Here is a 21382-nt window from a genome sequence, read left to right as displayed (position 1 = left end):
AAAAATTTCATTTATTAATATAATACTTTATGATAATAACACTAAATACAACTTAGCCTAGTGGTTAGAACTTTAGTATATGTCTTGAGGTTTCGAGATCAAACCATATACTATGCAATTTCTTGATTTTTTTTTAGTGTACATGGATTACATGAACTTAAACTCCCTAGGAAGAGCCACGTGGCACAGTTTCTTGTTTTCGCACGCCTTTTAATATATTTGTATAGATATCAGTTTTGATTTCAATTAAAAGAAAAAAAAATAATTCATTTTATTGGATAAGGTGAATTTATATTAACATTATATCTTAATTAGCGGATTGTACTAAAATATCAAAATAGCATCATTAACTTTGATAAAATAAGCAATAAGAGTGTAGCGGGGTGATGGTAGATCTATTATAACTTCATTCCATAGAATAAAATTTAAACAATAACGTTGAAAAAAGAAGCAACTTTTGTCTATGACACCGATGCAATTTCATTTGTCTAACGTAACATATTATTACTTTTTTTTTGCTTCAAATTTGTTTCGATATCAACCATTATTGCATTCTTTTTGTGGGACATATAAACCAATCATTTTATTATTATCCTGGTAAAATAACTTAGTTTCAACCAATAAAATACGAAGCGAATTAATAATCTTTTGGTTTAAATATAAGGGACAAAGTTTTCCAGACTTACCTAGATTCTAGGATAACATTGTTTCTTTTTTTTAAGAGAGGATAACATTGTTGATGTACAAGCATTTACTGTAATTTCATGGTTCACAAAAGGTCACTAACACATTAAACCAAAGCTAATTTTGAAAGTATTTCGCACACAAATCAATAGGACTTATATTATTAACTATTAAGTGATATATATATACACTATATATAATGCAATGAATTTGGACTATATTATACTTCCTCCGTAACAAAATATATGTTAAACTTTGAAAATTGCACTATTCGCCTACTATATTTGACCATGTATTTTTAGTTTTAGATAAAATCAACGTTACTGTATGATATGTTGTTGGATTCGTCTCATTTTGGAAAGAGGAACAATAGCATTAATCATGAAATTAAGGTTCAGTGTTACAGACAATTCATGATAGGCTTATGCAAATAAGTGTTCGAAGCGATTAAACAAGCAACTTTATCTGAGTTTAAGATATTAATAATATAATCAGGGGGAAGGTTTGCCAAAATAAAAATGGTGTTAAATCCATTTCTTCTCCCTTTTGCTTCCTTATCTAATGCATCGGCTAATTTGTTTACACCCCTGCCCTCATGGATTAGTGTGGCGCCTAGCAGATCCAAGAGCAACACCCTGCAATCAATTCACAAGCCAAAAAAGATTAATAACTATACCCTGGGTTGATGTTACCTCTTTCCGTGCATTCAGACTATCAGTTGAAATTATCACCTCTGTCTAACCCTTTCGTTCCACCCAATTAAGAGCTAGGTTGATGGCTCTCAGTTCGAATTCATGAGCATCCAACGCATAGGAAGAGAGTTGGAGACCCTCTAACCAAGTCCCCATATGGTTCCTACAAACCACTGCTACGAGTGCTTCTTTAGAAGAAAGGATAAAAGTTGCATAAGTGTTGATTTTTAAGAAAAGGGGCGGCGGGGGAGACCAAGATGGAGGAGGAATAAGGGGGTTGTTAGGAGCTTTACCCACTTTACTGTGGTTCTTGGAATAGAACCACTTGGTGGCGGCCCAACATAAGTTTTTGACAAGGGCAACTGATGGAGTGCTTTTCTTTCGAAAGACCCAAGCATTTCTACGAATCTAGATATGCCAAATAGCAAAAATGAAAACAACATTATTAAAAGGGACATTTGCATGACAAGAATTAACCTGATTTTCGAGATTATCTTTTAGCCAATTCAGGAAGGGAGCTAAGGTTATTATTGAACTTAAATTTGAGGCATCCCAAATTTCAACCCCACGAGGACATTTGCGAAGAATGTGGTCCATGTCTTCTTTAAGTCTTAGACAGAAGGTGCAGTAGCTAGAGAAGTGAGGGATTCTAAAGTGTATGTTCTCATTGCAAGGCATTCAATCCCAAGCCATTTGCCATATGAAAAAGAGATTTTTGGGTGCCCGGGGTACCTCTCCAAACCCAATCCACGACTCTATGATATTAGTATCTTGGATAGAATCCAAGGCAAGCTTCAAACTGAACTTACTCGCCTTGGTCCATAGGAAGAAAGTTTTGTCATCAACATTAGAAAAGGTTATGGATCGAATCTTATCAACAGGGTCACAAGGGAGATCAAAGGAAATTACTCTAAGAATGTCCTTGCTTCTCAAGCAGCTGAGCTTTAGGTCATTCTCCTGGCTAAGAATGGGGCCATGAATACAAGATCTAAGGCATGAACCAAAGAGCCATTTATCGAACCAAAGGCTAATTGACTCCCCATTCCATCCCTCGAAGCCACGCTATCCCTATATAGATCCCAACCCACCTTTATACTCTTCCACATGCGAGAACCCTTTATAAAGTTTGTGGGAATTCTTTGTTGTTGATATATTTTTCATGAAGAATATTAGCAGCCCATGGAGAGTCATTATCAAGCTTCCAGCATAAGTGCGCTAGACTAATAGCATTTATGGTTTGATTTTGAAGGCAACATAATCCCCCAACTTTCTTCGGCCTACAAATACTTTTCCGAGCAATCAAATTTATTTTTCAAATGTTATTACTACCATTCCAAGATAAATTACTACAAAGAAAGTCCATTTTAGTGGTGAGGGACTTTGGGATAGCAATGGAGTGCATGAGGTATCGAGGGATGGCTTGGAGAGTTGAGTTTATGAGCACCATACGCCCCGCTTTGGAGAGTGATCGGGCTTTCCAAGAAGCTAGTTTTGAAGACATTTTCCCGATTAGGAAAGCAAGATTGTTTTTCGAAGGCTTGCGGTGACTAAGAGGGAATCGCAAATAAATCCTAAGGTCCCTAGTGGGTGCAAACTGGATAATGCTACTCCTATTTATTTGTAGTGAGGTGGATATCAATGAAATACAATTCATGATGAGCTTTATGGAATCGTAGGAGAAATGGAAGAAGTGGAGACAATATTCAGTGAAAGACCATTCAAGTCTGTCATAGGAACTTTTTAAGGCCATGGTTTAAAGCAAAAAGACCCTTTCTACCTTTCTTTTTGATCATGGAATGGATAATTTCATAGGCTATATAGTTCACCTTAGAGTCGCGGCCCGGGATGAAACTATTCTGATTTGGGGAAATGATGACATGAAGGTGAGGTGTTATTCTATCAACCAGAATTTTGTAATAATCTTATAACTCGAGTTCACCAAACTAATCGGTTTGAAGTGATTAACACGGGTCAGATCTCCAGTTTTCGGAATTAATGTAATGAGGTTGGAGTTTATGGATTTAGGGACTTCGACATTTACAAAGACTTTGCAAACATGATCCCAAACAGATTGAACATTATCCCAAAAATGATGGAAAAACAAGGCATGAAAGCCATTTTGCCCCGGAGCCTTGTTGTTCCCAATAGAGAAAAGTGCATCCTTTATTTTGTTCCAAGGAAGGGAAGTCACTACAAACAATATATTGCCGCGAGATAATAGGAGGGTGTGGAGTATAGATTTCAGAAGTAAAAAGAGAGTTATTGTAACACCCTCAAATTTCTTTCTTTTTGAGAAGCATATTTTATTATAAAACTCCTTGAGAAACTTGAGAGTATTACAATCACGTGATAACGTTAAAAGCTTTAATACTAACTGCTAACCGAACTTTAACTAATGTAGTGGAATAACTGAACTAACTTCTCTTTATTGAAATAACTTTATTGTAAAACTATATAACGATGGAAATAAAGAAAATAAAATAACAACTCCTTGACTAATTATGAATCCTCACTAGCTCCCCCATATGAAGTATGCATCATATCAACATGTAAATTTTGCCCGTCAAAATAGGGTTTTCATAGGGACAAATCCATAAAACAAAACAAAAAGCGCGTGAGTAAAAATACTGAGTACATGTATATGCGAAATATTAAACACTTTATTTAATTAAACAATTGAAATATTTAATTTCAAAAAACCTTTCTGAGTACTTGATAATACTGTATAATATAAAGTATATAACCTTGATAAAAATCATTTTTCTGAGTACTTGATAACTCTCATCCCTATGACGCATGGTAGTGCTTTTTAATCCATAGCCTATTGGTGGAGCTACTAAGACGCACTTGATGGATTTACATTGAGAGGTTGAGCTTTTGTTCTTAATAGTTCCATATCCCTTCGGGGTGGTGTTAATGAGAAACCCTTGATGGACACCTACGTAAGTGTGGAGGTTAAGTCACATTCTATGAAAGACTGGCCTGTCTTTCTAGAGCACTTATTAGACCCCAGGAATATGCATGACTATAAAGCGCTTGTGATGTATCGCAGAGACTGCACGATCTTAAGGTAGGTATGTGTTGTAGGGTCTCAACGGAACTATAGTAAGTTCAAGAGAAATTCATTCACTAGATAGTAAGTTGTTGCCTCATTTCACTAAACATAAATTCAAATCGAAAGATATTGATGCTTAAGTACTTTCCTTTCCTTACCCAGGAATTTCTTCTGCTTTTCCACTAGTAGAATAAATGCTTATTGCTGCGATCATTAAGTGGCCTATAGCGGCGGTTTTGGCCGCGCAACAATTAAGGGGGCAACAATAGGTAATTAATATATTGCGTTGGTTTTAAACCGCAGCAATATCTGAACATATTGATGCAGTTTCTGGGCAAAACCGCAGCAATATGTTTATTTCTTATTAAAAAAGTACAACGTATTGTTGCAGTTTTGGCTAGAAACCGCAACAATATCTTGGTCTATTGTTGTGGTTGTTACCCAAAACCGCAGCAATAGGTCCTGGTACAGGTTAAGTTTTTTTTTTTGCATTTCGCAATTAAATTTAAAAGAATACCATTCTCTCATCCAAGGAGACTATTACAGCACCGAAGTACCATAACAACACAAAAGTAACTAAACCAAAACGCTATATATTCAACAAAAATAATACTTTACAAACCCTAATTACAAAAAATATATAAAAAAAATGAAATAAGCAAAAAATTTAAAAAAACGAAAAAGAAAAAAAAAGAATTACAGAAGTACATTAGACATGCATAGATTTAATTAAGAAAATTAAAAATTAAAGGAAAATAGAAAAATGATATTAAATCTTGAAACCCTAACTTATGAGATACAGAAGTACATTAGACGAACGCAGCAATACAGAAGGAAATGGAAAATGGTGGTACATTAGACGAACGCATCAATACAAAAGGAAAATGGAAAATGGAGCGGACGACGAACGAACTCGAGACGGTGGTGGAGACGAAGATGGCGAGCGACGGTGGTGGAGACGAAGATGGCAAACGACAGTGGTGGAGAGGAAGACGGCGAACGACTTTGGTGGAAACGAACACGACGACAACCGACCGGGAGCAAACAAACTCGAGACGAACGAATGACTCGAGACGTCTAATCATTTGAACGAACGAACGACTTAGGGAGACGAAGGGGCGAACGAACGCCGGCGAGACGAGGAGAGAAGAGAGAGAGGAGATGAAGAGAAGGTGTTGTTGCGAGGGCTAAGGGCGACGACAGACCGAGATCTGTAAACCGGAAATGAGAGAGGAGAAAGAGAAGAGAGAGAAGAGAGAGAAATACTTTTGGCCGACTGATGAGAAGTAACGCCTGATAAGGAGGAAATGAGAGGGAGAGAAATATTTTTTTACTTAAATGGCTGATGAGGAGGAACATCGGGCCGCGCACATTTTTTATTTAAAAAAGCCTATTGCTGCGGTTTTTTGTATGAACTACAGCAATAGGTTGAAATAATAATTTTTTAAATTATTTTAATATATTGCTGCGATTTTGGTCAGAAACCGCAGCAATATGTTTGGTCAAATAGTCAAAATTTTCCATAAAGATTTCGTTCAAACCATATTGCTGCGTTTTTTGTCGAAACCACAATAATATGGTTATTTTATATTTTTTCTTTTCTTTTTACGTGATATATTGCTGCGTATGGGTAAAACTACAGCAATACCACCGCAACAATAAGCAATTATTCTACTAGTGTTCAGAGCCTTTGTGGGGAATTGTTGGAATCAAGGCTTGAAAAGCCTTGTTGTCTTCTTTTCATTAATTGTCCCACAATACTTGTGGGAGGGAATATTTCCTTGCTTTTTATATTCCCTCCATCCTTCCTCCTATTGAGTTGGTACTTGAGATGCTTTTGTGGTTGAATGTCATGATTGGTTTGGCTTGCTATCACACACACGCCTGCCCGGGCCTTGGTCTTGGGCTTTGGGGAATAAACTTAACTTGACTAACTTTTTGGACCCGGGCTGAGCGCTTGTGTGATTGATGAAGATTTGTAACATTTTGACCTTTACAGGGTTAATGTCAATCCCATAATATCCTCCCCTTTTACTGCCTTCCGTTTTTTGGCCTGATTTCCTCCTATAAAATCATTGCTTTCTGATTAGTTCAAGACACACAAAAAACATTCTCTTCTCTCTCTTTTCTTGGGTTCGTGCTATTCTCCAAATTCTTGCGATTGTCAGTTTCTGAAAATATATATTTATATTCCTAATAATTAATGATTATTATTTTGATGCAAATCTCAAATTTTATTCAATTACTCCCTCCTTTTTTTGAAGTCTTACTCACTTTCTATTTCCTTCCTTTATATGAAGTTCTACTCAATTTACTTAATCCTATCTTGGCAAAAAAAGACTATTAATTTATTGGTTTCTGGGCAATTTTTGCTTCCTATTTATATTTATGTAATGCAAGTGGACTCAATATTCTCTCTCCTCATGATTTCCTATTTATATAATGTAACTGGATCCAAAAAATATATTATACATCTCTCCCATTGCCTATAATATTTTGTCTGCGGTAATTGATCAAGACTTCAAAAAATGGAGGTAGTATACTAAGATTGTGTCTTTTTTCTGTATTATGTAGCAAAAGTTATAATACTCAACGGTTTTATTAACTTTTAGATAATCTACGTACTCAAATCAAACTATATTTTCTCTTAGTAACTCTAAAGCTCTAATTCTACCATAATTCATGTATTACATCTTACTCCATCCGTTTTTTAAAAATTGTTACACTTACACTTTTTCACGCATGTCAATGCAAAACTTTGAGGACATATATATATCTCTAGTTTTGTATTTGTAGAAATTATAAAAAGTACATATATATGAAATACATATTATGATGGATTTAACAAGATCCCACATAACTACTCCCTCCGTTTCCTAAAGATCTTCCCTCTTTCCGTTTAAGGGTGTTTCCAAAAGATCTTCCCTCTTTTGCTTTATTCCTTATTTGGCAAAACAAATTTCCCTATTTACCCTCTCATGTCACTATCATATGGTCCACCATTACATTATTAATTCAATTTCACTCCCTTTCTCTCTCCTACTTTAACCCATTTTTATTTGTTTATTTATCTTAACCCCTTTCTCTCTCCTACTTTACTCACACCATGCCCCACACAACTTGATTTTCCTTGGTATCTGTAGGAACAGTAAGTGGGAAGATCCTTAAGAAACAGAGGGAGTATAACTTTAATTCACGTATAAATCACAAACGATAGTCAAAGTGAAATTTGTGAATAGTGTAAATGTTAAAGTGTAACAATTAGAAAAAAAGGAGATAGTATTATGTTAAATTCCTCTTCTTTTTATAACTTTTTTTATTGTTATATGATTCAATACACATGTTAAAAATTATAATATAATGTCATATGTTACCATTCATTTAAAAACTAATATTGTTATATGTTTTAAAAACTTTCCAATAGTGTACAAATTATAACTTTTTTGAGTCATGTAACAAAATTATACTTATTTTTTTATTGTATAATGTTTTTAAGGTTATTTAGTCAAAATCAAACTCTAATTTTCACTATTCAAAACTATAGATATGTAATTTTTATTATATATACTCTATTTTAAAAACATGTTTTTTTCAAAAGTAATAACATGACATATCTATCTATTTGATAATTAATGTGAGATAGGGGAAAAATTAACACTATATGTCTCAACTATGAGCGAACATTTTTGTAAGGTCCAATTATCCCAACTACATAGAGTTGTAACTTCGTCTGGACACAACAGACAACTCAACCTGTTGTAGCAGGTCCCAAGGTCACGTGACCATATTAAACCTCACATGATCCTTTTCCTCCTCTTCCTCTTCGTCATTATCCATCTCTCTGCCTTCCTCTTGCATGTGCAATCTGGAGCGAATTACAGTAAGACATTGTTCTTTTGAACTGAACTTAATTTGTCTGAACTGAATTGAATTATATTGAACTAAACCAAAAACTGTGAAAGTAAACTAACTGAATTGAATTTTCTTAAACTGAATTCTAATTAATTCAGTCTAAAATAATAGAGCCTAACTCTAGCACACCGGAACAACAATGTCGGAGGGCGTCTAGGGCCGGCTATGGGCCTGTACAAGTAAACCAATAGCACAGAGACCCCGAATTTTGGGGGGCCTCAAAGGCTCAAACGCTCAACCCTTTTCCACCTGTATGCGTAACTAAACTTTTCATCTCATCTACTTTAATTCTCTACTTCTCTCCCCCTGATTACTCTCTAATGCCCAAGAATATATGGAAAATTTCCAAATTCATTTTGTTAATTCTCTATTTTTCCAATAATTTCTTGACACTATTTTCAACTTCTTCAGCTGTAACCACAAAGTTTGCACTTGTCTTCAGTAAATTCCTCTGATAATCCATTCTAACCTCAACTGCTAGTTTAAATTCCTTTACCATTTCAAACGCATTCACTTGCTGTTCCGAGTACATCGGCCACATTGCAATCGGGACCCCAAACCACAGCCTTTCTAATATCGAGTTCCAAATACTAATATAATTTGATGTGGAATTTGAAAGATGTAAAAAAATAAGTCATTTTATTGGATAAGGTGGATTTAAATTAAAGTTGTAGCTTAACTAGCGAATTGTACTAGAATTTCATAATAGCATAATTAACTTTAATAAAATAAGCGGTAAGAGTGTAGTAGAGTGATAGTAGATCTATTATAACTTATTTTCCATATAAAATAAAATTCATAAACAATATTGTTGTCTAAAGAAGCAATGATACATTTTTATTGTCTAAGTTCACCTATTATAACTTTTTTTCACTTCAAATTTGTTTCAATAGCAACCATTATTACATTCTTTTTGTGGGATGTATATGACAAACATTTAGCATTTAGCTATTATCTTGATAAAATAACTAAGTTTCAATTAGCGGTGCTAATCAAGTTGAGCAGCTCCAACTCGACTCGATCTAAACTTGACTCGAGTTTCCTCGAGCTCAAAACTCAATAAGCTTGCACACAATTAAATTGTTTTCACTTAGTTTCTCTTTGAAATAAAAAAAAACATTAACACTCATTGGAAATAAATTAAAACGGTATAAAATGAAAAAATTATAAAGAAAACAAGATATAATAATCAAATGCCTAGATTTCAAGGTGTACCGAAACATTTAACGAGCTGCTTGTGAGCAACTCGACTCGAAACTTATTGAGCACGAGTCGAGCAACCCACTACTCGTGGTTGACTCACTCGATTAGCATCCTAGTTTCAACTAATAAAAATTGAAGCGAAATAATAATATTATGGTTTGAATCAAAGGACCAAGTTCTAAAGACTCATCTAGATTCTAGGGCATAGCATTGTTAATCAAGGTCCAAGCATGTACTACAATTTTATTGTTCGAAAAAGCTTTGTTTGGCAATACTAGGTGAAAATAAATTGAACCTGATAAGTTAACTGAAAATGATAAGATAAAACTGAAACTAATAAGGTGCTAGAACTGATAAGGTAGCTGATTAGTTCAATTGTTTGGCAAAAGTAGTTGCTTAAATTGATAAATTATTTTGGCAAATTTAGTTGCTATCAAAATTTTAGAAGATTTTCCAAAATTTCAGTCACCTAATTTGGAAAAGGTAAAAAATTTAAGTTATCGTTTAAGTCATTTTCACCACCTGAAATTTTATTTTAGATACTCCCCAAACATTACTAGTCATTTTAGCACCTAAAATATATTAGCAAATTGTCATTTAAGGTAATTAAAATGCTTCTCCAAATAGAGTCTTAAGTCGCTAAAACATTACATTAAGGCTCCGTTTGGTAGGGCATAAAATATTTTCAGTGTAAAATGATTTTCATGGAAAACAATTTACAATGGAAAACACAATTCCAAAATTAGTTTTCCGTTGTTTGGTTCGATGTAAAAAAAATGATGAAATGAAAGGAAAATGAAAGGGAAAGTAAGAAGGTAGTGAGAGGAGTGTACAAGAGAGAGAAGGAAAATAGTTTTCCCTTCATTTTGGAAGGAAAATGGTTTTCCATCCTTGGGAGAGTAATTTTACCCCAAGGGAAAATGGTTTTACACTCTTTTGCCAACCAAACAATGTAAAACTGAAAATAGAGGAAAACAGTTTTTCGGGAAAATGTTTTACACCCTACCAAACGGAGCCTAAAGCTAAGTTTGAAAGTAGTTGGCACATAAATCAATAGGACTCGTATTATTAAGTGATACATACACTAGATGATGCAATAAAATTGGACTAAATTACACTTGAACATTAGTGCCAAATTCAATCAATAGTTAACACTTCACAAATCACATGATGAAACTTGGCTGATAAAATTAGTCAGCGAATTATGAGAAGATCCACCATATTTCAAAACCTTCCTACTTATGTTCTTCATCTCTTGTAATTTACCTCTCATTGTCTCATCTATACTCATTAATTTTTTAACACCATTTTCCACCTCTTCAGCTGTTACCCTAAAATTTGCATCTTGCTCCATTAAGTTCCTTTGATAATCCATCCTAATCTCCACTGCTAGTTCGAGTTCCTTTAATAGTTGAAAGGCATTTAGTTGTTGCTCTGAGTGCATCGGCCATGTGCCAATTGGTACTCCAAACCATATGCTTTCTACTATCGAGTTCCACCCACAATGCGACAGAAATCCACCAACAGCTCGATGGTCGAGTACCCGAGCTTGTGGCGCCCACCCAATTATTTTGCCTCTAGGAGCCGTCCGGTCTAAAAAACCTGGAGGTAGGGCATCCTTAAAAGTCCCATCCTCACTAGGAAGAACATACTTGTTCTCAGATGATGGCCTTCGTAGGCACCACAAGAATCGGTGGCCGCAACGATCTAACCCATTGGCAATCTCCTTCACTTGCTCCTCATCGAAGCTTCCCATGCTCCCGAAGCATAGGTACACCACCGAGGAGGAAGGTTGATCATCCAACCATCGAATAATCGAGTCTCGATCCTCTTCTCTAGTACCACTTCGAATGTGTTCATCGAGAGCTAGAACAGGTCCCACGGGGTATATAGTTGGAATGTCATCTGTTAGAATTTGAGGAATTATGGTGGGAGAAAGTGAAAGAAAGAGAGGTCAGCCATTAGAATGGCTTGAGGTTGAAGATGAACAGAGAGAAAACAGAGGAGAGAGAAAGTAGAGAATTCTGTATTATATTTGTGTCAAAATACAACTCTATTACATTTGTTGTTATATATGTATATCATGTGCATACTAACAACTAATCTATGTTATATCATTAAAGCTAACTAACCACTACAACTAATTACAATGCTAACAACTTTGCTTATTGAGCTAACTATGCTATATTCCAACACGCCCCCTCAAACTGGAATGGGTGGGACAACCATTACAGTTTGAAACCGAGCTAGGTGAAGAAGAGTTTTGATGCTGAGCTTGAACTATCAACCAATCAGGAGCTAGTAACGTAGTATCATGGACTGATGAACTGGACATAATGATATTGAGGTAAGGTCATCCCAAGCACAAGCTGAAATATAGGAACTAGCAATACCATTCTTCAAAAGAGAACCAACTCAACTGTCTTCTACTCAGTAGTATTGATACAAGCATAACAAAACCAGCAGCAGTTGAACTAGGGGCTGAACCAACTGAACTAGCTTTACTTTACACCAAAACACCATGAATGAGCACATAACCATCACAAAACATTCATCCATATTACACAATCCAATTACACCACTGAGCAACCATCAATCACCATAAAATCAGTCAATAGAACTGACTAACAAACCGATCATCAATCACCCAACTATATACACCACAACTTCAAACTAAAAAAAAACAACCACAAACAACCTCCAACATCCACACCACATCAATGATCTCAACAAGAGAACCATCACCATCACTACCTAATTCCCCCCCTCAAGCTTAGAGGGGTTGAAAAGCACTCTAAGCTTGAAGAAGAATAACTATAGAAAAGAGATGGAAAGAGAAAAGAGAGGAATGAACTTGAGAGTGTGTAAGAAGTGAAAGACAAAATGACCACTTTTGGGTCTCAAAGAAATGCCTCAATGGGCTTAAACTTGATCGCAATGATCAATCAAGAGGTTAAAGTCATAAGACTATCAAAATTTGGAGGTTAAAGTCATAGGACTATCAAAAATTTGGAGGTTAAAGTCATAAGACTATCAAAATTTGGAGGTTAAAGTCATAAGACTATTAAATGATCTCTATGGATCTTCAACAATGACCACTATGGGTTCAAAAATGACCTTCTATGGGTCCAAGAAAAGCCTCTAATGGGCACAAAAACAGACCACTATGGATCACAACAAGCCACTATGGGCAAAATCAAGCCTCTATGGGCAATCAACAAGCCACTATGGGCAATCAATCAAGAAGAGGGAATATGGAAAGAATAAAAGAGAAAGAAATGAATGTGTTTACAAGAAGGAAAGAAAATGTTGAAAGAATCAAGAGTGTGAGAATTTATCTCACAAATCAGAATTGAAGAATCAGAAAGAAAATTTCAGAAAACATACAAATTCACCTCCATCATCCAACAAATTCACCAACTCATCATGTATTCAACCATTACATACAACAACAAACTCAACACTACAACTTCAATCTAAGAACACCTAATAGCAACTGCAATCATAAATCTCAATCTCAATCAAACACCAATAAAACCAGAACATCAATACAACAATAATAAACCCAGAAAACATTGTCAGCTGAATTATTACCGTAGCGATGAAAACTTGCAGTTGAAAGCTTGAGCCGAAAAACAAGAATCAAATCTTGAATGCTTCGAATAAGATTGCATAATTCGTAGAGGAGATAATAGTGAAAATCGCGAGCAAAAAACAGCAAGCAAACATCAAAAGGACGATTCCCCAATACCACCAAAACAAAATTCCCCAATATTAGTGGAAATTCGAAACCATCGATCTATACTAGAGAAAAAAATATACAGAATCTTGAAAGATCTGAGCAAAGAGATCAAGAAGAATGAAGGTGATGAATCTGAAAATAGATTCGACGCTGATTATGATGAAAGTAATTAGAATGAAAAACGAATTAGCAGAAAGAATTGGAGAGACATGGTGATTTGAAGGTTCGCGAATGAACAAACATCGCAAAAGAACCCTAAAAATTTTGGGGAAAAATGAATTTCTAGGTCAGAAAATATTTCGCAAATGACATTCAACTCAAATTGAATTGATGAAGTTGAGTGAACAATGAATTCGTGAGAAATTGAGGTAGAAAATTCTCGAAGTTTACAAGAAATCGCAACCCAGAAAAATTGCAGAAAATAAGATGAAATTTTGTGAATTTGGAAAAGAATTTGCGGAAGAATTTGAGCTAGGATTCGTCCCGCTCTGATACCATGTTAGAATTTGAGGAATTATGGTGGGAGAAAGTGAAAGAAAGAGAGGTCAGCCATTAGAATGGCTTGAGGTTGAAGATGAACAGAGAGAAAACAGAGGAGAGAGAAAGTAGAGAATTCTGTATTATATTTGTGTCAAAATACAACTCTATTACATTTGTTGTTATATATGTATATCATGTGCATACTAACAACTAATCTATGTTATATCATTAAAGCTAACTAACCACTACAACTAATTACAATGCTAACAACTTTGCTTATTGAGCTAACTATGCTATATTCCAACATCATCCACATACTATGCAAACTCTGAATAATAGAAGGTTCTAACTCCATGAAAGTATTGACTAGAATTCCTTTGGTTTCTCGAAACCTCCTTGCGAAATGATGAAGTAACCCGGAACGTCCACTACCCTTATCGAAAAGCAACAACGGCAATACTTTAGCAGGCACACGATTCCTAAACCCGGGTATATCTAACTCGGCATCTCCCGAGTTACAAAACTCGGTAGCAACATTAAACCCCTTGTCATCAAGGAGTTTTTGGAGATGGAACATGACATTCAAGAGGGATGTCCCAGAAGTGAAGTAAATGTAAGAAGATGCTTCAAATTCTTTGGCTATGTCAATCAAGTTGACACACACGAGATCAAGTACAAAGGCAGCAGGTTTTGTCGAGCGACTGACGAGGGAATGCTTGATGAGAGGCTTATGGAGGTCGACAATGTCGTAAAAGAAGTTGCTCGAAGCGGGATCGGGTGGGTTGGAGAGGGGCGGCAGAGTGAGGAAGGTAATGCGGTTGGAATCAATTTTATGGGACTGAGACTCGATATAAGCATCGACGTTGGTGGAACTATGGATTGGCATGTGAAAGATGATGACTAGAATTGATATACGTTGATCATGTTTGATAATGAGCTTGGCAAATTCAATGGTTGAGACTAAGTGGCCTGTTGCAGGGGATGGGATTAGCACAAGCTCTGTTTTTGTCATTCTCACTTTCTTGCTAAATCTTTTGATTGTAGAGAAGCTAGCTAACTGAGTTGTTTGCGTTGGATTTGGGACTCGTATTAGCTGTATATACTACTTGATAAGTTTATTAAAGGGGACGGACAGTCGGACAATAATTGTCAAGCTAAAGACTCTAGTGTCGTTACTTCAACTTTCTTTTATCAAGTGCATGCACCATTTTGTATTGAAAGTTAAACTGGGTGACGTCACGGCTTTGCTGGGATGGAAGTATGGAACTGCTACTGTTTTTTAGTAGATGCGGGCAGCGGGAAGGAACTTTCGAGGAAGTGAATAAAAAACTATTCATGGTCGGGACTCGGGACGGTACGCCAAGCTTGCTCTGTCCGGCCCGCAAGATAAGCGGGTTTGGACTTCCATCTTTAAAAGACGTTAATTTTGGACGGGTTAAGTTCGGTTCGTTAATTTTAATGGCCGGATATGGGTAAAGCAAATTCTAATACGAGTTGGCCCACCTGCTTCGTTTATGATTTTACATAGATAATTATTTTTAAGTACAATAAAAAAATAATGAGCCTTTTTTATGTAAAAAAATACCTTAAAAAGTTAAAACAATATTAATCATATCTTAGAAAAATTGGCCATACAAGTAAATATTAATGATGAGAGGTATGTTCAACTTTTTAGTATTGTGGTTTGCTAAGTATAACTAGGTATTGTGTTAAATTTCTTTAGTTTAACAAATTAGTTTTTTTTTTTATTTCGGTAATTAACTGGCCAAGTAGGCTCAACCCTCATGAGTTAGGGGGTAACAAGGGGATCCCAACCCATAAGAAAACTTCCAAAGACTGGAAAGTGTGGATTTATATTTTATACCCACAAGCAAATATCCATACAAACACCCCAAATTTGGGGCTAATGAGAGTCGAACTGTAACAGTCGGTAAATAATAAAGGATTATTATATGATTAAGTAACTTAAATTGTGAAATTTTAATGTGATTGTACGTAGGAAATACGTATGATAAGTTGTGTGTAAAAATGATGTGTGCTTGTATGTAACTAGTACTTAGAAGGAGTTATATAAAAATAATAATATTATTTCGTTACATGGGAACATTTAGTATCGATATATTATTTTTAATAAGTTGAGTTATGGAAATTGAGAACTAGTGGGAGATAGATTCATGATTCAACTATTAGGCAATTTGTGGTTGTGCTTAATAGAATGGATTTTGGAATTCTTGAATATATATGGGTTAAGTTATATCAAGGAAGTATATGTTATGGATGTTTTGAGGTAAAATAATCATCTTGGGAAAGTTAGATCAATAGCATGCAATATAATATAAATTAGTATAAGCTAGCACAAAAGAAGAGCAGAAATTTCCAGCAAGGAGCAAGTGAAAACAAAGATCTCATTTTGACTTTTATTAAGGGTGATTCACGAGATACAAAGACACCTGAACATAATACACAGGTACCCAAACACCTCACAAAAATTTCATCACAAACCAACAAGAGAACCCTGCTGCCCAGAACAGGATTCTCTCACCTCCCCTGCTCGCCATACCTGCGAGAACAGCAAGGATTGGTTTCTTCCTTCGTTTTCTTCAATCTTTCTCTATAAAAACTTGCATGCAAAGCTTGATTCATATTCTAAACACATAGGTGCATACTGGGAAGGTAAAAGTTCGAGCTTTAGGAGTCGGGAAGTTCAAGAAGCAAGGCCATCTTCTTCAATCAAGGAAACAGTAAGTATAGTGAATGTTTAGGTTGAATTAAGGTACTTCCTTGAGGTATTTTCTTATGAAATTTGGTGTGAATGTTCCCTTGTGTCTTAGGATCAAAAAGAATCAAGAATCAAGTCTTGAGTAGAAGTAGAAGTCGAGTTACACCATTTACAAGTTAAGGTATGCAGATTCGATTCCTTTTTGGAGATTAAAAATGATGGAAGTTGTTAGATTTGTTTTAGAACGAAATTAAGGTTGAATTTTTGTTGTGAAATGACTATTGGATTCTGTATTTTGATGTTATAACAAGTATAACCCTTTGCATGTTGGTACAACAAATGAAAAAGAGTTCTTTTTCTTACATTAGAAGAACGTATGTGGATTTTAGTCGGTTTTGGCTAAGAATTGTGGATTTTGGTATTTTGGATGGATTTTTTGGTAATAGGCAGTAGGTGAAATGATCTTAGGTTGTCATATATATGTGTGTTAAAAGCTAAGAACATCTTTTAGGGTGAAGGTAGAATTTTTACACTAAAAGTGCTGTTTGAGGCATGTTTTACTATGTGATTTCACTTGGAAATGTTACCAATGTTGGAAAAGGGTTTCATTGGACTTCTTATTAGTTACTATTGATAAAGAACACTTGGTTTCCATGATATACTTTGATAAGAATTTTCTACATCATTTCAAGTTACATTAGAGGGTTCGAAGATTGTTTATAAACTACGTTTTAAGGATGAACTATATCGGGTTTTCCTATAATTTTTTAAGGGAAACATTTTCATTGATATATGAGTACTCACAGTAGCTTAAACATCAATTTTTCACTTATATTACTCAATCAAAATCGATGATAAATTCTATTCAAAGTATTCTTTGTTATGGGTCCGAAATCACCTTTTTTTCGCACTCAAACCTAGATTATTCTTATGTTTGTTAGATCAATTGTGTGGATTCTTAAAAATTATTTTTGGCATTCCTAATCATTTAGCTACTGTCCTAAGTCCATTGATCCATCCTCAACCAAACTTTAAATCATTTTTATAACTTAAGTTTTAGTATAATTTCTTACAAACCGTTTTAGTAAGTGTGTTTGTTATTAAAGAATATGAATTTGTTTTTGCGTAGTGAAGAGGAATGTGTGTAATGTGTGAAAGGACATGTCCTATAAAAGCTTGCAAGCGAGAAAATAGTAGGAGTTTAAACTCCGAATTGTGTGGAGGTTGTATTCTAATACACCTCATTGTGATATCTTCTTCCTACGCTCTCAAACTAAACGTTTTCAAATTTGTGTTGGTATGTGGACGTTTGCTATAAACTTGTGAACATTTCGAATGTGTATTCTTACGATGAAGGTTTATTCCCTTAACATATTGATTTGTAAATTATCTTGGAGTGTGATCACTCCTTGTTTTCAGCCACCATAAATCTATTTCCGGATTGATTTGCATACCAGTGTAAACTGATTTTTATTTGTTCTATGAACCTGTCCTGGTGGGGGCAGACTCTTGTGCAGGGAAAAGCAAGCTAAGGTAGTCCGATGGATGAGCTGTAGTGAAGTCATGTCTCAACTGTCATAGTGGATGCAAGCTTGAACATGATCATATTTTGCAACTTACTTCTGCTTTATGAACACTGTTTAACTCTATTTTATAACTTTCTTTTGGGTCTGTAATAACTAACTTAACTTCATATGTGATGAATGTTATTTTAAGATTAGCTCGTAGAGTCAATTCAACCATATTAATGGGTTGACTCCAGCAGGTGACAGCCTCCGTAACGTTAAATTATGATTTTGCTTCCGCTATTGCTAGAAGTATAGTTTTTAATTAATATTTAACATAAGCTAGGACGGGGGCTGTTACACGAACTCCTGACCATAAGGTTGGGAGGTGGGAGCTCCAACCATTGAACTTCCATGTGATTTTTTTAACAAACTAGTTAAGCACAAATAATGGTTTTCCACCAATTGTTGGACTATTGAAATTTTTTTTTTTATAAATTTGATTATTGATCTAATGAAGGTGTTTTTTATTCGACGATTTTAAGGCCCGTTAGCCTGCGAGTAAGCCCGACTTGTTTTTTTTGACGAATAAGGACAAAGAAGTCAAACCCCAAAAAATTAATGGACTTGGTCATGCATTATTAGGCCCGTCGGATAAATATTTTAAGAATGGGCAGGCTGGTGCCCAGCCCAAACCCGCAAATCATGATCACTCTAGCAAAAATCTATCTATACTAATGTATTAAAAAGCATTCCTAAATAAGGAACAACATCACATGTGCTCTCTTGATGGGCATTTATTTCATTTAATCCACATACATTAAAAAAAAATTAGAAATTACATAGTATAGAGTTTGATTTCGTAACCTTAAGTTTATATATACTAAAGTCTTAACCACTAGACCAATTGATATTTAGTGTTATCATTTTAAAGTTTAATGTTATAAATGAATATTTATAGTCTGGACCTAATAACTATTTATTATATTATAGGATGGATTACATCACTGATTTAATTTTTTAACTTTTTAAATTGATGAGGATCCCTGTCCTACTGGATCATAACATTGCACATGTGAATCTAACTATTCCAGCTACATAAGTAAGGCCTTTTGAAAATAGGGAAAAGGAAAGAGAATCTCACCTCAAAATACATCTAGTGGATCAGACGTCACTGATTTTATTAACTATTGTTATCGTTGCAAGAAAAAGGAATACTTTCAATTTTCTAAATAGTATCTACTAAAACATTTGGCAAGTTTGTCATTATACTAATTTAAATGTAAAGTTATTTCATTAATGAAACAATCACACAACACTTATAATGAAAATCAAAACTAACAAATACATAATGATTTTGAAATAGAATGGTAAACTTGCAAACCATGATTGTTGTAGATTAGATTTGACACTTCCTCATACCCTTTTTCACATTGCCTATTTGATACAACTTTTCATGAGGGAGTCTTTCGATCTCTTATAGTTTTGAACTGGAACTAAAATTGATCCAATTGATTCTAGATATAAAACTTATATCTGTCACGACACTGCACAAATCTTTATCGAAGAATTAATTTTTTCTGCAAAATTAAATACATATTCCTAAACCCGCACAAAGAGAGAGATAAAACTCAATATATGGTAGATAAAACCAAATATATGCGTAGATTACTGAATCCAATAACTAGATATTAAACATACTAGAAAAAAAAAAGAATATTGAGGCTTACCATCAACAAAAGATTGGTGGTAGTTCCTAAGCCAACAAAGAAAATTGGGTTTTTGAGGGATATAGAGGGAAAATAGAGAGAAAAGGAAGGTATTTAGTGTTGACACAGTTAATTGCCATTATATAACTTTAAGCAATTACATATTTTCTACGTATCAATTTTAGTTGTGACACTTTCCTTATATGGCATGTTTCTATTTAGTTGTGACACTTTTTTATGAACCTAAAATGGAAAGTTTATGGCTGTGATTTTTTGATTTTACCCTTGTTTATAACATTTAATTAAATTGAATCCTACTTAATATAACTTTATTAATCCTAATCTGATTAATTAAATGACTTCCACCAAAAATTAAATCCTGCAAACTACCTTTCATCAACTGCATCAGAAGAAAAAAAAACCCAATAACCGGTTCATCAATTAAACCCCCCACCCACAATTTCATCTCACCCTTCATCTTCTTTCTTATGTTCATCTTCTCCAAACCCAATTCAACTTTCTCTCTCCTTATTTCGCCTTTCTCTCTCCTGAAATCGCCACTCTTTCTCTCTTCAAATCACCACTCTCCGACTTTAATTCCTTCACCATTTCACCATTTAGGTTAGGAGACTGAGCTGGTTAATTAATTAATTGAATGTTGAACCCATTTGAGTTATTGATGCCCTAAATTGTGGGTCATCTGCATGAATATGTAATCTTGCATTATCTTGCTGGATGTAGATGTCTTTTAAGGCCAATTTCTCATGATGGCATGGATGACATTGTTAATAATCATATCCCTCATTCTTTGTTGTGTGACACTATCAAGTGCTTTAGTTTGAAGTGTACATGCCTTCTGTTTTTAGTTGAATATTTGACAGTTTCATACTCAACAAATGGATAAATCCCAAACTTTCCATCATGTATCATATACCTTACAGTGTCCTTGATGGGTCTTGATGTTGCACACATGAACATAACCTTTATTTTATACCTCTTAGAAACACAACACTTATAAGGATCATCTTCAACAGGAAGTAAGTAGAACCTTCTCATATCTGGGTTTAAATAAAACCACTTCTTATCAATGTGAATTACCTAATGCATATCAACAAATGTTGGTGGCTCTGTGCGTGTTGGTTGTTGGTAGTATATGTTTCAACACCTAGTGCACTCGATCTGTCCAGCTTGTGTATCTATGAATTTGGGATGGTTGTTGCTTGTATGGCTTTTGAGTTTTCCTGTTCAAGGAGTCTATACACAACAACATGAGGGAGTTTAAGATGACTAGGAAATGCCCTAATACTTGTCCTCAAATGAAGTGCGTCTGTTTACAGCCATGCCTCATTATACACTTTATGTTTTTTTTACCACATCTTACTTTCAATTTTTTTGCTCCTTACATTTATAACATTGCCATTTGCTCTTTGTTGTTTTGCATCATTCTATAGTCTATCTAGTGTCATCCTATAAATGTTAAAATTTTCTTTAAAAAATTTTCTTCTGACACCATGGAAGTTTACCATTTGTTTCCAAAGTAGGAAGTTCATCAATTAACCTTCTTCTAGTCTCAAAACTCAATTCTTGTTTTTCTCTACTTGAACTTACATTAATATATTGTTCTGGTTGTTGTTGTTGATCTTCTGGTTGGTATTGATGTTAATGTGCTTGTTCTTCTGTT

General features: G+C 34.8%; 1 protein-coding gene across 1 annotated transcript; it reads right to left on the bottom strand.

Annotated features, from left to right (window-relative positions):
* Positions 1-10592: 10592 nt before the first annotated feature.
* Positions 10593-14899, bottom strand: LOC104896007 (anthocyanidin 3-O-glucosyltransferase 2). Its single transcript, XM_057395965.1, has 2 exons — positions 14087-14899; positions 10593-11451 (listed from the first exon to the last, which is right to left on the bottom strand). Exons 1-2 carry the CDS (start codon positions 14778-14780, stop codon positions 10703-10705), a joined length of 1443 nt encoding a protein of 480 aa, XP_057251948.1. The 5' UTR covers positions 14781-14899; the 3' UTR covers positions 10593-10702.
* Positions 14900-21382: the final 6483 nt, after the last annotated feature.

This window comes from Beta vulgaris, chromosome 6 (genome assembly GCF_026745355.1).
Source record: "Beta vulgaris subsp. vulgaris cultivar EL10 chromosome 6, EL10.2, whole genome shotgun sequence".
NCBI classification, from domain to species: domain Eukaryota; kingdom Viridiplantae; phylum Streptophyta; class Magnoliopsida; order Caryophyllales; family Amaranthaceae; genus Beta; species Beta vulgaris.
Note: the sequence above shows the minus strand (reverse complement) of the source record. Positions and strands in the feature narration are given on the sequence as shown.